This window comes from Eublepharis macularius, chromosome 9 (genome assembly GCF_028583425.1).
Source record: "Eublepharis macularius isolate TG4126 chromosome 9, MPM_Emac_v1.0, whole genome shotgun sequence".
Taxonomy (NCBI): domain Eukaryota; kingdom Metazoa; phylum Chordata; class Lepidosauria; order Squamata; family Eublepharidae; genus Eublepharis; species Eublepharis macularius.
The window spans coordinates 97,064,273-97,079,592 of NC_072798.1; the positions used below are offsets into that span (position 1 = coordinate 97,064,273).

Sequence of the window (15,320 nt, forward strand, 5' to 3'; positions counted from 1 at the left end):
TACTTAGCATTTTACTGTTTTAATTGTAATAGTGACTTGAAGAAGGAAGCAGATGTGTTAGAAAATGTTCAGAAAAGAAGCACTTCAACCACTTTTGAGTGCCAAATTGTTTCAATAGTTCAAACTATTCTGCTTCTTTTCAGTTGTAGTATATCAGAAAAACAGGAACAGGTGCCTGTGAGCCAGGGAGTGCTTTAAAATCTTCCTGGTGGATTATTTCTATCTTCTCATTTGATCTGACTTATGGACATGTTAATACTTAACTGTAAAATACTCTCAGGTGCATTAAAGCTGTGGAAAATGCACCCAAAAACAAAGCTTTATGAACCTTTATGTCATACTACACTGTTGTGTTACCAGCCTTCGCAGTGATGAGTAATTTGTTTAAGTGAGCATATGACATTCTGGAATGGGTTGGTTTTATTTATGTCACAGCAATATCTTCTGGAAAAATTAAGCCTTTCAGAAACAGGGTGAGATGAGCAACCTTTCATTGCTAACTTCAGACCCGTCTGCAGTGCATGTTCATATCATGGTAGGAAGATTATCAAGCATTAAATTATTTCTGATTCATTAAAGATGACAAATGATTCTGTTCACACAGATGAGTTTGAAAAGTTTACATTTTAATGTTTTGAACACTTCTGGCACAACTGCAAATAGGAAATAGAGAAAGACATATCCATCTTTGTAACAAAGAGCATGAGAGCGAGTCTGTTGATGCTCCTGGACTTCTCAGTGGCTTTTGATATCGTTGATCATGGTATCTTTCTGCAGAGGAGTTAGCTGTGTTAGTCTGTAGTAGCAAAATCAAAAAGAGTCCAGTAGCACCTTTAAGACTAACCAACTTTATTGTAGCATAAGCTTTCGAGAATCACAGTTCTCTTTGTCAGATGCATGGAGGGCAAGAAGAAACTGGTCAGATATATAGGTAGAGAGGGGAGGGCGGAGTAGATGCAAACAGTAGCTTCTGATATGGAGATCAGTTTGCTTCTGTTAAGGAAGTCAGTTACTTCTGATAATGAGATAACCATTCATAGTCTCTATTCAATCCCAGCTTGACTGAGTCAAATTTACGTATGACCAGGACATTCCATCAAGGATTTAAAGGTCACTGTAGTTCAACAGAAACCTTTCAAAAACAAAATCCAGCGGGAAGCTGCTGAATTGGAATTCACATGTAAATTTGATTCAGTCTTCTTTTGCCGCCGCTGAATAAGGACTAGAGATGGGCACGATTTTTTATTTATTTTATTTTTCAATTTATATACCGCCCATCCCCAGGGGCTCTGGGCGGTGAACAGTTAAAATCGATAAAAACAAAAACTAAAATCAATATACAAATAATAAAACAAATTAACAAGGTGCAGTGGTGGGGAGAACCTTCCCCACCCCAAAGGTGGGAGGCCGACATGGCACCGCCCCCTTCAATCACCAAACGCCTGGTGGAACAGCTCTGTCTTACAGGCCCGGCGGAACGATAATATGTCCCGCTGGGCCCGGGTTTCCATTGACAGAGCGTTCCACCAGGCTGGGGCCAGGACTGAAAAGGCCCTGGCCCTGGTTGAAGCGAGGCAGGCTTCCTTAGGGCCGGGGACCACAAGTAAATATTTATTCGCTGATCAAAGCGATCTCCGGGGAACGTACAGGGAGAGGCGGTCCCGAAGATATGCCGGTTCCAACCCACTCAGGGCTTTAAAGGTAAGAACCAACACTTTGAACCTGATTTGGAATTCAACCGGAAGCCAGTGCAGCTGGCGCAGGACAGGTGTGATGTGTGACTGGTAAGGTATACCTGTCAGGACCTGTGCCGCTGCATTCTGGACCAGTTGTAGTTTTCGGATCAGGCCCAGGGGTAGCCCAGCGTAGAGTGAGTTACAGTAATCTAGCCTGGAGGTGACCGTTGCATGGATCACTGTAGCCAGGTCCTGGGGCGTCAGGTAGGGGGCAAGTTGCCTGATCTGACGAAGATGGAAAAATGCAGACTTGGCAACCGCCGTGACCTGGGCCTCCATCGATAGGGAGGCATCCAGGAGCACACCCAGACTCTTTACCACTGGCAAAGTTGCCAGTGGTGTCCCATCCAGGGCAGGGAGCTGGATCCCAACATCTGGCAGCCCCCGTCCCAGCTGCAGGACCTCCGTCTTCACTGGGTTCAATTTCAGCCTGCTCTGTTTCAACCATGCCGTCACAGCCTCCAAAGCTCTGGCCAGATTGTCTGGGGCCGTGTCTGGCCGGCCATCCATCAACAGAAAAAGTTGGGTGTCATCCGCGTATTGATGACAACCCAGCCCAAACCTCCGCACCAACTGGGCGAGGGGGCGCATATAGATGTTAAATAACATCGGGGAGTGTATCGCCCCTTGGGGAACCCCGCACACCAAAGGGTGACGGGGCGATAGATCTCCCCCGAGCGCCACCCTCTGTCCCCGACCCTGGAGAAAGGAGACCAGCCACTGTAAGGCTGTCCCCCTAATCCCCACGTCAGCAAGGCGGCTGGCCAACAAATCATAGTTAACCGTGTCAAACGCTGCTGTGAGATCAAGTAACAAAAGCAGCGCTGACCCGCCTCGATCCAGATGCCTGCGAAGGTCGTCTGTGAGGGCAACCAAGGCTGTCTCCGTCCCATGGCCAGGACGGAAGCCAGACTGGAATGGGTCCAGGACTAGAGCATCATTCAGGAATTCCTGCAGTTGTACCGCCACCGCCCGCTCAATCACCTTGCCCAGGAACGGGAGGTTCGACACTGGGCGGTAACTGGATGGGTCGGTGGGGTCCAAAGATGTTTTTTTCAGGAGGGGCCGCACTACCGCCTCCTTTAACACTCCTGGAAAAACCCCAGAGCTCAGGGAGATGTTAACAATGGCCTCCAAATGGTCCCGTAGCCCCTCTGAGCTGGCCACCAGCCAGGATGGGCAGGGGTCCAGAGGACAGGTGGTTGGCCTCATCCCCTGCAGGATCCTGTCAACATCGTCCTGAGAGAGCAGCCTGAAATGGTCTAATACGGACCCAGAAGACGGCCAAGGGGTCTCCAGTTCCCTTACTGTATCAACAGTGGGTGGCAGGCCACGGCGAAGGGACAAGATTTTACCCGCAAAATAGCTCGCAAAAGCCTCGCAGCCAATTACGATCCAAAAAAACCCACAATAATGGTGATCACATGATCGTGACTCAGTGGATCGTGATCGGCCCCCTTTAACCCGGCTGGGATCAGGTGCGAAGCAGGTGGTAATGCCCACCCCCCCATCACCTGGCTGGGACAAGGCGCAGAGCAGATGGCTCGCCCCTCTCTTCAGTCAGCCGGGATCAGGTGCGGCACATTAGGCAATGCCTGCTCCCCCCCTTCTCCAGGCCCAGATCAGGAATGAAGCAGGTGGCAATGCCCACCGCCATTTCAATCCGCTGGAATCAAGCGTGGAGCAGAGGGCATTTCCTGCCCCTCCTTCACCCAGCCAGGATCAGGCGTGGACCAGAAGACAATGCCCGCCCCCCTTCACCTGGCCAGGATTAGGAGCAGAGCAGGGCCGATTCCACATGTCCTGGCATAGTGCTAAACTATGACCCAAAGAGAAAATGGTGAATTCTGCCTTGTGCCATTTGAAGCAGAGTGGCAAAGAAGGCCTGCCTTGGCCAGTAAGGTGCTGTTATAATTGCTGAGGAACCTCGTCATCTTGCTGAGTATTAAAAGTCATAAGTGGCAGAGGGGGAAATGCATACAGGAGGGTGCCTGACCAAGGAATCGGAAAGACCTGTTGCAGGATAACTTGATTCTCCACCACGACCTGGGCACTCTAAAACCCACAGCCTGTCTTTTCTCTCACCTAAATTAATCTTTTTCTCCCCAGTCCAAAAGGTCCTGTTAGAAGCTAGGAAACCATCCACCAGGAAATCATATCTAGCCAAATGGAAAAGATTTTCTCTTTGGGCCAAAGATTACAATATGAATTCTGTCTCTTCCTCATTGCCCTCCATTTTACAAAATTTGGTCTAGTTAAAGGACCAAGGTTTGGCTAATTCCTCCATTAAGGTCCAGTTGGCGGCCATTTCCATCTGTCATGATAACGTAACATTTTTGCCTAGCCAGAATGCAGGTCCTTCCTTAGAGGTCTAACATACCTATATCCTCTAGCATCCAGACTTTTTCCCAGTGGAGTCTCTCCTTGGTTCTCACCTCAATCTTGTACAAATCCTTTGAGCCCCTAGCTACCTGCCTCCTCAAGATGCTGGCAGGCAGCTAAAACAGCTTTTCTGATAGCCATAACCTCAACTAGGAGGGTGAGTGCATTGCACGTCCTGCGATCCGACCCTTTCATTGAGATGTTATCAGATAAGGTCGTTTGCCATCCAATTCTCCCCTTTCTGCCAAAGGTCGTCTCCGCTTTCCACATGAACCAAGGCATTGTCCCACCTGTCTTCTTTCTGACACCTCAGGACGATGTAGAGTGACTTTTGTGCACTCTGGACATTAAATGTGCCTTGTTCTTCTATCTAGACAGGACAGCTCTTTTTCGGAAGGACTCAAATCTTTTTGTGTCATTTAAAGGGAGCAAAATGGACCAGAAAGTCTCTAAACAGACTATTTCAAATTGGATAGTGTGGCTCGTTAAGATTTGCTACAAACATTCTAAGCAACCACTTCTATTACATATAAGGGTTCATTCCATGACGGCTCAAGCCACCTTATCAGCCTTCAAACTGGGCATCCCTCTGGTCGACTTGTGCAAGGCAGCCACCTGGTCAACGTTCATCAAACTTTATGCCATTGATGTGGACTCCAGATTGGACGCAGCTGTTGGCAAGGCAGTCTTGAAGAGTCTTTTCCATTAAAGAAGTCGTGCCCTCCTCTTGGGTAAGTTTACTTGCTCATCTCCCATGTGGGACTGCACAGAAGACACAATGATGAAAACAAGATTGCCCTTACCTGTAACTGTTGTTCATCTAGTGGTCTTCTGTGCAGGCACACATCCCTCCCTTCTTCCCCACCGTGAGCTCTTATTCTTACCTTCCTTTTGCACTGATTGCTTAGAGAAATGAGGGACGGAGCTGTTTGCCCCACCTTTTATAGCTATGCCTGGAGGAAAAGTGTGCAAAAAGGCCAGGAGAACATCTCGAGCCTTTAGGGCCTTAGAAATGTCCACAGCTGGCCTGTGCGAGTGCAGATCCTGTATGCGCCTGCACAGAAGACGACTCGATGAACATCACTTACAAGTAAATGCAACTCTGTTTTTCTATTGGCATTAATAGTTTTTAAGATGTAATTTTTATGTTATGTCGGTATCCCAGATGCAAATATACAGATGTGTTTACCATGGGCCCTCAACATAGTACAATTTGTTAATGTTATCATTAGAAGTTCTTCTTGGGAATATTAACTTCTTAATGAATAGCACAATTTTTGAACTGTTACTCCAATTCTACGGGTACATTTGTGAGGAACAGAGGCTGATTTTTCAAGTACGTGCCTGTGTTTTTATTTGCTTGGTGTTAATGGTAGGCCCTTAATTTCAATGTTGCATTAAGGTATAAAGTCTGGAAAAGTGAGCATTCAGTTTAATGCCAAAGACAAGGTTGCCTGTGCTTGATCTGCTTTCATTAAAAGCCAGGGCACTGGCTATGAAGACGTTCAAGGATCAGTTTAGAGGACACTGCCTGTGTTTTTCATTCGTGTGTTGGTAACCCATATTTTGGGGAGTAAGATTTATATGTTTCTTCTACATGTCACACTTGTATGCCAGTTGCCTGCAGGCCTATACAACATTGCCGTGCAAATGAGTTGGGATTGGGTTACAAAACAAAGACATGTGCGTTAACCTTTTCCTTTTGGCAGCAACTGGGGCTGGCATTGATGAAGAAAGGCAGTGGAATCTTTTCCTTGGATTTCGCAATCCTCACAGATTTTTCCCCACATTTCTTCTGTTTCAGTGACGATTTCAACGAGCACATTTTTTGATGGCTTATTGGTCACGGGACTCTATACATCTACCAGCGTTCAAGGTTCTCAGAGTATTGGTGGGCCCAGTGCTTTTGGATTTGGTAAGTCCCAAATGATTTACTAAAATGAGCATATATATGTTAACTATCTGGCCATCCAGCTTTTAAAATGTTATCATTTTTTCAAACAACTGTAACAAACACTGAACAATATTATTCAGAATATGAATGAAATAAAATAGTTTTCACTGCCCTGAAGGGCAATAAGGTACTAAGAGGGAAGGAATTACTTAACCCTTCCCCTCCCAGTCATTTATCCGGAACCTGCCCCCCCCCCCAGCTTCTTTCCCCACCCTTTCCCACCATTCTAGAACTGTGCTTACCTCACAAACTCAGGTTTGAAACCCTAAGTAGAGGGGGGGGGGAAAGGGTGTTTCAGTGGAAATAACTAGGAGGGAAAATTTAAGCACAACTTGGATTCCTTCTTTGATGCCAATTTTTCGTGACTTGAGAGCATTTTGCATTTAATAAGAGGCCATCAAAGCTTTATTGCACTCAGCTACAGTGTGATTTGTAGTAAGCTCCTGATAACACACGGAGCAGAATGACCTGCTTAAGGATGTCTCTTCTAGTATGCTACAGGTTACCAGGAAGTAGGATCGTCAAGTTCCTGCTGGGAGTGGGGGATCTCCTGCCCCCATCAGGGCCTTCCCACTGCTACTTAGAGGAAAATGGGGGTGATGGTGGTAATGGCCAGTATCCCAATGTGCTGATGTGACTTCTGGCATGACCCCCACTTTTCTTGAGTCTGCATGCATTTTTAGAGCTTTGATAAAAACAAAGTGCGCACCACCACAAAATGGCTGTCATGGGGGCAGGGTCAATCACAAAAAGTCGGGAAGTTACACAAAGTGTTAGAAGGTTCAAAGCCACGTGTTTTCCTATGACAGAGAAAGGTGCTTCTCAAGTACCTCCTGCATCAAAAAACAGAAGAAAGCTAGGACCAGCTCTTTCTTTGTGGGAAGTGATGATTTTTGATCTCAAGAAAGGGAAAAGTTTGCTATCTGCATGGCCACAGAAGATGTTCCCAAGCCCAAAGACATAAGGAAGTCTGTACCTATGGCTAGGTTAAGGGTGCAGATCTGCAATACACCTGCCGAGGATGAGGTGTTAATATTAAACATCTTTAGAATTTTATCCACAAGACTTAAGTAGTTGCCAGGAAATCCATTGGCACCCCAGCTGATATGTTGATGCCAGTCTAAAATCTCCATCTAGTGCCATCTGTTAAATAGTGCTTTCTTTCCTAGAAAATAATAGAAAGTTCATCTACATTCCATTAAGGGAACTGGTGGCCTCAGGGTACAAAGTGTCTACTCTGGTACGTAGTGTATCTGGCTTTACCAGGTGAACTGGTGATTGCAATCCGTAGTTGCAGTACAGAGATAGCTGTGCATATCTAAGGTATCCTTGAAGTCAATGAGATATAAGACCCTCATTGTGCATACAGATGTATCTAATTTTGTAAATGATCTATGGATGTAATTATATGTAGACCAGACCCTGGTGTGTAAAACAAAACACACTTCCTAGACCAGGCATATAGAAGGTATGATCCAGCAAGCTGAATGTATTCCACTAGCCATATAAGGTGTCAGGCACTTGACCAAACCCCCTGAATATACAGTCCCAGGTAAACAGTAAAAGTAAGAATTGTATCAAACCCCTAACGGGGCTGCCAGTCTTATGGTTTGGCTATGCTCAGGTTGATGAGTGGCAAGTATAAGCTTGTTGTATACTGTGGGTGACCAAGACCTAGAGTGGCAGTCCTCAAATAGAGAAGCTTCAAGAGGAGATTACAACAGAAGGTTGTTGAACTTGAGTTCATTCACAAATCAGAACAGCAGGATTTGAGTCCAGTGGCACATTAGAAACCAACAAGATTTGATTTTCCTTCTTCCGGGTCGTTTTCACATGTCTTTACCCTTAAGCAAAATCGTGCAAAACTCGTGGAATGAGGGCGTCTTCATGGCGTGATTTCTGATGTCACCTCGTCATGATTCCGTTTCATGGCGTGATGATGTCAGAAATCGTGCCATGAAGACGCCCTCGTTCTGTGAGTTTTGCACAATTTTGTGCAAGGGTAAAGATGTGTGAAAATTACCCAGGTTGAAGAACCAACATGGCTACCCATCTAAAACTAAATTCAAAACAGTGGACCTCCCAGGGCTAAACAGGGACATAGGATTCTTGTCTCACCACAGATGCTAATTTTCTGCATTTCCTCCCCTGTTCTAATCCTTTCCTTTATTATTGCGTCCCTCTGACCAAAGTTCTTGAGGTCTAAGCAAGTTAATTTCATTTTCCACTGTAGCTTTGTATCCTCTGTTCTCTGCAACACCCCTCCATTTCTACTTGTATTAGGATGAAGGGAGCTTTCACTCTCGGAGGCTTATATCCTGGAAAATCTTTAACGTGCTACTGAACTAAAACCTCACTCTTCTAATGCAGACCAATACAGCTATCCACCTAAAACGCTTATTTTAGAGTAAGTCACACTGCAATCATAGGCACTTCTTCCAAAACAAACATGCATTGGATCAGACTTTAAGTCCCAAGGGCTCAGTCTGAGCAGCACATGGCTCTTGAGAAACAAAGGAATGCTAATCAGAATGTACTAGCTAGATCGTATTTGTGTGTTTCCTGAATTCTTGATAGTATACTTTCTTCACAAATAAGTTTGTAATATTTTTATATCAACTAGATAAAATATGCCTTATATGTTAATTTACACAGGTATGCCAGCATGGTTCTAATTCAAGTAAAAACTATTCTAGATTTTTAAAATACTGCTACATACAATCAGCGTTCTGTGTAAATGAATGAACGTCTCTTGTTCCCAAAGGCACTGCAGTTTAGAAAATGTTAAATATAGATATGCATTAATATGCTGAATTAGATTAACAACTGCTTTGTTTTATGCCAATTGCATTTCTCTTTTGTTGGAAATGATCTTAGGCTTAAGGCCTAATGAAAACAGTGAGATTCATACAACTCCTAGCATTAAGCACATTTATTTGAAAGCAAGACCAATTTATTTCAGTGGAACTGCTTGCAAGTAAATAAACCCAGGATTTATAACTTAAGTTGGTCTCTGGATTGTTGTACCAGAAGTAGTTGGGTAGCAGACAGTATAACATCTACTGCTTCATGTCATAGCTAGGCGCTATAATGTTGTACCGATGCTTTGACAGGACCTAGGATTAGGAGGCTTGGAATTATACCTTGAATGCATTTGGCAGTGTGTTCAAAGGTGTCAATCGGATGTGAGTCAATCACTTAACCAGTTTGGTGTAGTGGTTAAGAGTGTGGGACTCTAATCTGGAGAGCCGGGTGTGATTCCCCGCTCCTCCACTTGAAGCCAGCTGGGTGACCTTGAGCTAGTCACAGCTCTCTGGAGCTCTCTCAGCCCCACCCACCTCACAGGGTGTTTTGTTGTGGGGATAATAATGACATACTTTGTAAACCGCTCTTAGTGGGCATTGAGTTGTCCTGAAGGGAGGTATATAAATCAAATGTTTTTGTTGTTGTTGTTACTACTACTACTACTACTACTACTACTACTACTACTACTACTACTACTACTACATCTGTTTGGTTCATACTGAACAACTGTAAACACCTGCTGAACTGGCTTGAACATGCACAAAGATGCTGCTGATTCAGACAGGTCGATAACCATTAGCATCCCTATTTAGATAAACACTGAAAGATAGGATTTGATTGGTACACAGTATTTGTTTATGACCGAGTTTATATGATTTGTGAATGATCTAATTGTGAATTTAAACAATTGCTTGCTGAACAGAGTAGATATGCACCAAGGATTGATATAGAGGTAATAGATCTGGGGTATGTTATAATGTGCGTGTGTGAAAAGCCAGTTGTGCATGGTGAGGAAGGAGTATGGTGAAGGAATACAGGGATGCATCCTGTCAAACACTAACAAATGGATCAACCGACTATCAACCTGGTTGTCAAAAAAATCAGGTCCTTTTTTGTGACCAATGACCAGAATGCAAACTGAACTGACGGGTGTTCAGGCGTCCCTGTCCAGGATGCTGCATTGGTTCATGGGTCTCTTTCACAGCAACAGCTATTATAGCCAGATGCAAAAGTTTTTTTCATAGTGTCCAAGTGGATAGAAGTAATAGTGGGGCAGGGGAAGAAGTGTGAATGAGGAAAAAGCTGTGATGGTTGCTTGCTGATTCTGTTGCAAGTGTTTGAAAGATGCAGGATCTGAGATGAAAATAATCAGGGAGGAAAACATCACTGGTATTAAGCAAGCCCTGTATACCTGACATATGTATAGATGGAGTTAGTGGACATATGTGTGCTGGCCCTGCCGCTGCTCACAACCAAGCATGCTGCCAGCCCTTCCTACCTGTGTGTATATAGGCTCTGTCTCCATGATTAGAAATGTTCAACAGGCAGGACTTCTAGTCTTGGAGATGGGAATGGAGCCTCTGCCCAACAGTATCAGTAGCCTCTGTACATGTGGGGAACACAAGGCCAGAACCTTCAGTCAGAAGCAGCGGTGAGGCCAGTAAGCTCACCCCCACTCCCTTCCTTCAAGCCTTGGCCCTTGACCCTGTGCAGGCGTCACTCGTAAGTCCAGAAGGCATTCCCTCGAGGCACCTGCCTGAGGCCTGCTCTAAAGTCATGGCTGAACACCACATTGGGATAGATATAGTGTGATGTTAACTGTTCACTGGAAAAAGAAAAATATTGTCTCCACCATTGCCACTAACAAAGGAGCACAACATAACAAAATTACTTCACTTATTTCCTAGCATACGGGAGAAGACTTTTGAGCATTGTTGGAAACAGAGGGTTTGCAAATGATTAATTGTTGTAATATAAATTTATTCCTGAGTCTATTTGTTAATGTTCGATTTTGAGAGAAAAAATCAATAAAGGTATAAAACAGCTCTTTCATTCTAATAGCTAGGAACTTGGAAAATATGCGAGAAAGGCCCCTTTCCTTTACATGGACAGAAAAGATGGATGGAATTCAGAAGTTCCATCATTTAGGAATTCAGTATTATTACAGAGAAGCAGGCATCGCTAGTGGAGGCCAGGGCATGATGAAATTGCGTGCTGTTTATTGATTCACAAATGCTGAGTACTGTTTCCAGACGCTGGTTCACATTATAGTACTGTGTGAAGCAGGCTCCAAAGGTTCAGACAAGTGCTTGATCCAGAGATGCACATGTGGATACATGAACGGACTTTGCACTGTTCCATTTGTGCAAGATCTTGTGCAACACCTAACACTTTCCTCCCTATATATTTATGGTGTCCAGAAATTGGTTGCACAACATCTTGTGCAAGCAGAAATGCATGAGGGGACTCAGTAAGTCCCAACACATACCTGTGCAAGACTCCTCTGCCGGCTCTCCTCCCTTGTGAAAGTCAGTTTGCTGCTCTGCTTCTTTATTCTGCCAGCTTCTTTGTCCTACGAGTCCACAACCACTAAGAAGCCTTTGGGGAGGGACCTTCTCAAAAGCCTTCTTGAAATCAGAATATCCACAGGATTCCCCCCATGTGTGTGTGGGCAGGAAACATTCTAAAAGGCAGAAGCTGTACTGACTATTAATCTACGGGGGGGGGGGAGTTCTTTGCATTTATGCACTCTTTATCAAACCAAGATCTATGGTGTCTGGTCCAGGTCCTGGGGGTCCAGCTCTGGAAGATTGCAAAACCCTTTGGAGCTCCTCCAGGATCCGTTCGTATTCTCCAAGGTAGGAATCTATATTATCTGCTGCCACTAGTCTGTAAGAAATGGCTTTTGTTGCCTCTGATTGCAGGGTTTTGGCCAGAGTTTTTTCCAATAAGGGTTTCCATCTGGGCCGACAATATTTGACACTTTCTATGGTGCCAACATAGGGGTTAGTGGGTCTAGCCACACAGAAATCAGCCTTTTGCATGTCTATTTTCAGCACAAGGGGGAGATGATCGCTGTCACAGAGTGGAGCCACCTCAAAAGACTCTATGTATTGGACCATATCTTCAGACACCATAATATAGTCGGTGGTGCTCATCCTAACGCCTGACCAGTGTGTGAACTCAGCGGGGTAGTCATTTGGGGGGGCCCCATTCAGTACAAAGAGATTTGTTCTGCTTATTATTTGACTTAACAGTTGACCTGCAAAATTAAGCTTTAAGTCCTTTGAGAGCCTTTTTAAAAGTAGCGCTGTACCATTAACTTTAGGTGGGCCGTAACTGCTCTCATTATGTGAGCTATGATGCTCAGAACTAGGGGTGTGCAAGCCAAAAATTTTCGGCTATAGCCGAAAGTAGAAAGCCGAAAGAAGATTCTCTATCGTTAAAGCCGAAAGCCGAAACAAGAATCTCTTTCGGCTTTCGGCATTCTTTCGGCATTCTTTCGGCATTCTTTCGGCTTTTTTCTATGGGAAAATGCCTCCGTCTTCCAGGACGCCTGGAGGAGGCATTTTCCCACCGAATAAGCCCAAAATTGGTGGGGACCTTCCTCTAACCCTTCTCTAACAACCACCCAAGTTTCAGACAGATTGAACTTTGGGGGGCCATGTTATGGCCCCCCAAAGCAGGTCCCCCCATCCTCCCATAAGAAAGCGAAGGAGCAGCATATTGTTAGCATGCTGCTGCTCATCTTTCTTCATTATTTCCTATGGGGAAAAAATGAAGAGGCAGGCTTCCTATGCCAGGGGTGGCATTTTGCATGCAAAATGCCCCCCAGCCCTCAGGGGCCCTTCTCCCACCCCTCCTCCCACCCCCCACCAAGGCTCAGCCTGCTCCCACTTGGGGGGGCCATTTCATGGCCTCCCCAAGTAGGTGCTCTAATCTCTACCACTGACAGCTGGGGGAGGCTTGTGTTGCCAGGGGTGGCATTTAGCATGCAAAATGCCCCCCAACCCTCTGGGGCCCTTCTCCCACCCCTCCTCCCACCCCCCACCAAGGCTCAGCCTGCTCCCACTTGGGGGGGCCATTTCATGGCCTCCCCAAGTAGGTCCTCTCAGCCCCTAAAGTCCACCCCTTACAGCCCCACACAAACCCAATTCCCCCCCAGCTGCCACACACAGACCCAAATCCCCACATTAGCCCCTCACAGACCCAAATCCACCCCCACCTGCCCCACACCCATAACCCCAGGAACAGGCTGGCAAAGGCCAGCCCTCTCCCTTTGTTCCCTATGCTGGGAACTTCTAAACTCTCTTTCCCTGGGCAATTCTGCACAGCCCAGGGGTGCCACAATGGTGGGCACACTTCTGAGTGCCAGCTGGTCCCTGTGAAAGAGCACCTGAACCACAGACACCCTCCCTCAAATTCCCCCACCACCTACAGAGATGGCTGGCCAGCCAGCCCCATTGTTCCCTATGATGGGAACCAACTGCACAACAAAGAATAAAACAAGAACAACACAAAATAAAGTTTTAAAAAAATTATTTTCTCCCTTCCAAAGTACAAGTAGGCAAAGCATTATGACACATTACACCAGCAGTCCCCCACACAGAAAAATTAAAACAAAACTCACTTAACATCAGAGAATCACAAAACACGATTCCTGTCAAAAACACTTTATTTCTTGAACAGGTTACACAGGTTACACAGCAGGGGGGAACACCAAAGGGCATGGCAGCACTATCTTACACAAAAATAACACAACTCACTTAACATCAGAGAATCACAAAAGCACAATTCCTGTCAAAAACACTTTATTTCTTGAACAGCTTTAGGCTACACAGCAGGGGGGGAACACCAAAGGGCATGGAAGCAGTATCTTACACAAAAATAACACAACTCACTTCACATTAAAGAATCACCCCAAAAAATTGCTGTCAAAAGCACTTTATTTCTGTAACTGCTTTAGGTTACACAGTAGGAAGGCACCACAGAGCAGGAAAGCAGTGTACTACACAAAAATAACACAACTCACTTCACATCAGAGAATCACACAAACACAATTGCTGTCAAAAACGGTGAAGTGAGTTGTATTATTTTTTGTAGTACATTGCTATCATGCCCTGTTGTGCCCTCCTACTGTGTAACCTAAAGCTGTTCAAGAAATAAAGTGTTTTTGCCATGAATTGTGTTTTTGTGATTCTCTGATGTTAAGTGAGTTGTGTTATTTTTGTGTAAGATAGTGCTGCCATGCCCTTTGGTGTTCCCCCCTGCTGTGTAACCTAAAGCTGTTCAAGAAATAAAGTGTTTTTGACAGGAATCATGCTTTGTGATTCTCTGATGTTAAGTGAGTTGTGTTATTTTTCTGTGTGGGGGACTGCTGGTGTAATGTGTCATAATGCTTTGCCTACTTGTACTTTGGAAGGGAGAAAAAAAAATTTAAAACTTTATTTTGTGTTGTTCTTGTTTTATTCTTTGTTGTGCAGTTGGTTCCCATCATAGGGAACAATGGGGCTGGCTGGCCAGCCATCTCTGTAGGTGGTGGGGGAATTTGAGGGAGGGTGTCTGTGGTTCAGGTGCTCTTTCACAGGGACCAGCTGGCACTCAGAAGTGTGCCCACCGTTGTGGCACCCCTGGGCTGTGCAGAATTGCCCAGGGAAAGAGAGTTTAGAAGTTCCCAGCATAGGGAACAAAGGGAGAGGGCTGGCCTTTGCCAGCCTGTTCCTGGGGTTATGGGTGTGGGGCAGGTGGGGGTGGATTTGGGTCTGTGAGGGGCTAATGTGGGGATTTGGGTCTGTGTGTGGCAGCTGGGGGGGAATTGGGTTTGTGTGGGGCTGTAAGGGGTGGACTTTAGGGGCTGAGAGGACCTACTTGGGGAGGCCATGAAATGCCCCCCCCAAGTGGGAGCAGGCTGAGCCTTGGTGGGGTGTGGGAGGAAGGGTGGGAGAAGGGCCCCAGAGGGCTGGGGGGCATTTTGCATGCAAAATGCCACCCCTGGCAAGACAAGCCTTCCCCAGCTGTCAGTGGTAGAGAAAAGAGCACCTACTTGGGGAGGCCATGAAATGGCCCCCCCAAGTGGGAGCAGTCTGAGCCTTGGTGGGGGGTGGGGGGAAGGGTGGGAGAAGGGCCCCTGAGGGCTGGGGGGCATTTTGCATGCAAAATGCCACCCCTGGCAACACAAGCCTCCCCCAGCTGTCAGTGGTAGAGATTAGAGCACCTACTTGGGGAGGCCATGAAATGGCCCCCCCAAGTGGGAGCAGGCTGAGCCTTGGTGGGGGGTGGGAGGAGGGGTGGGAGAAGGGCCCCTGAGGGCTGAGGGGCATTTTGCATGCAAAATGCCACCCCTGGCAAAGGAAGCCTGCTTCTTCATTTTTTCCCCATAGGAAATAATGAAGAAGATGAGTAGCAGCATGCTAACAATATGCTGCTCCTTCGCTTTCTTATGG

General features: G+C 45.9%; 1 protein-coding gene across 1 annotated transcript in view; it reads left to right on the plus strand.

The window, feature by feature from the left end:
* Positions 1-15,320, plus strand: part of RELN (reelin) — a 534,786-nt gene that overhangs the window by 76,711 nt on the left and 442,755 nt on the right. Inside the window, exon 2 of the mRNA XM_054988081.1 lies at positions 5,923-6,033. Within this exon, the coding sequence (XP_054844056.1) occupies positions 5,923-6,033 (111 nt within the window). The remainder of the gene's footprint in view (positions 1-5,922; positions 6,034-15,320) is intronic.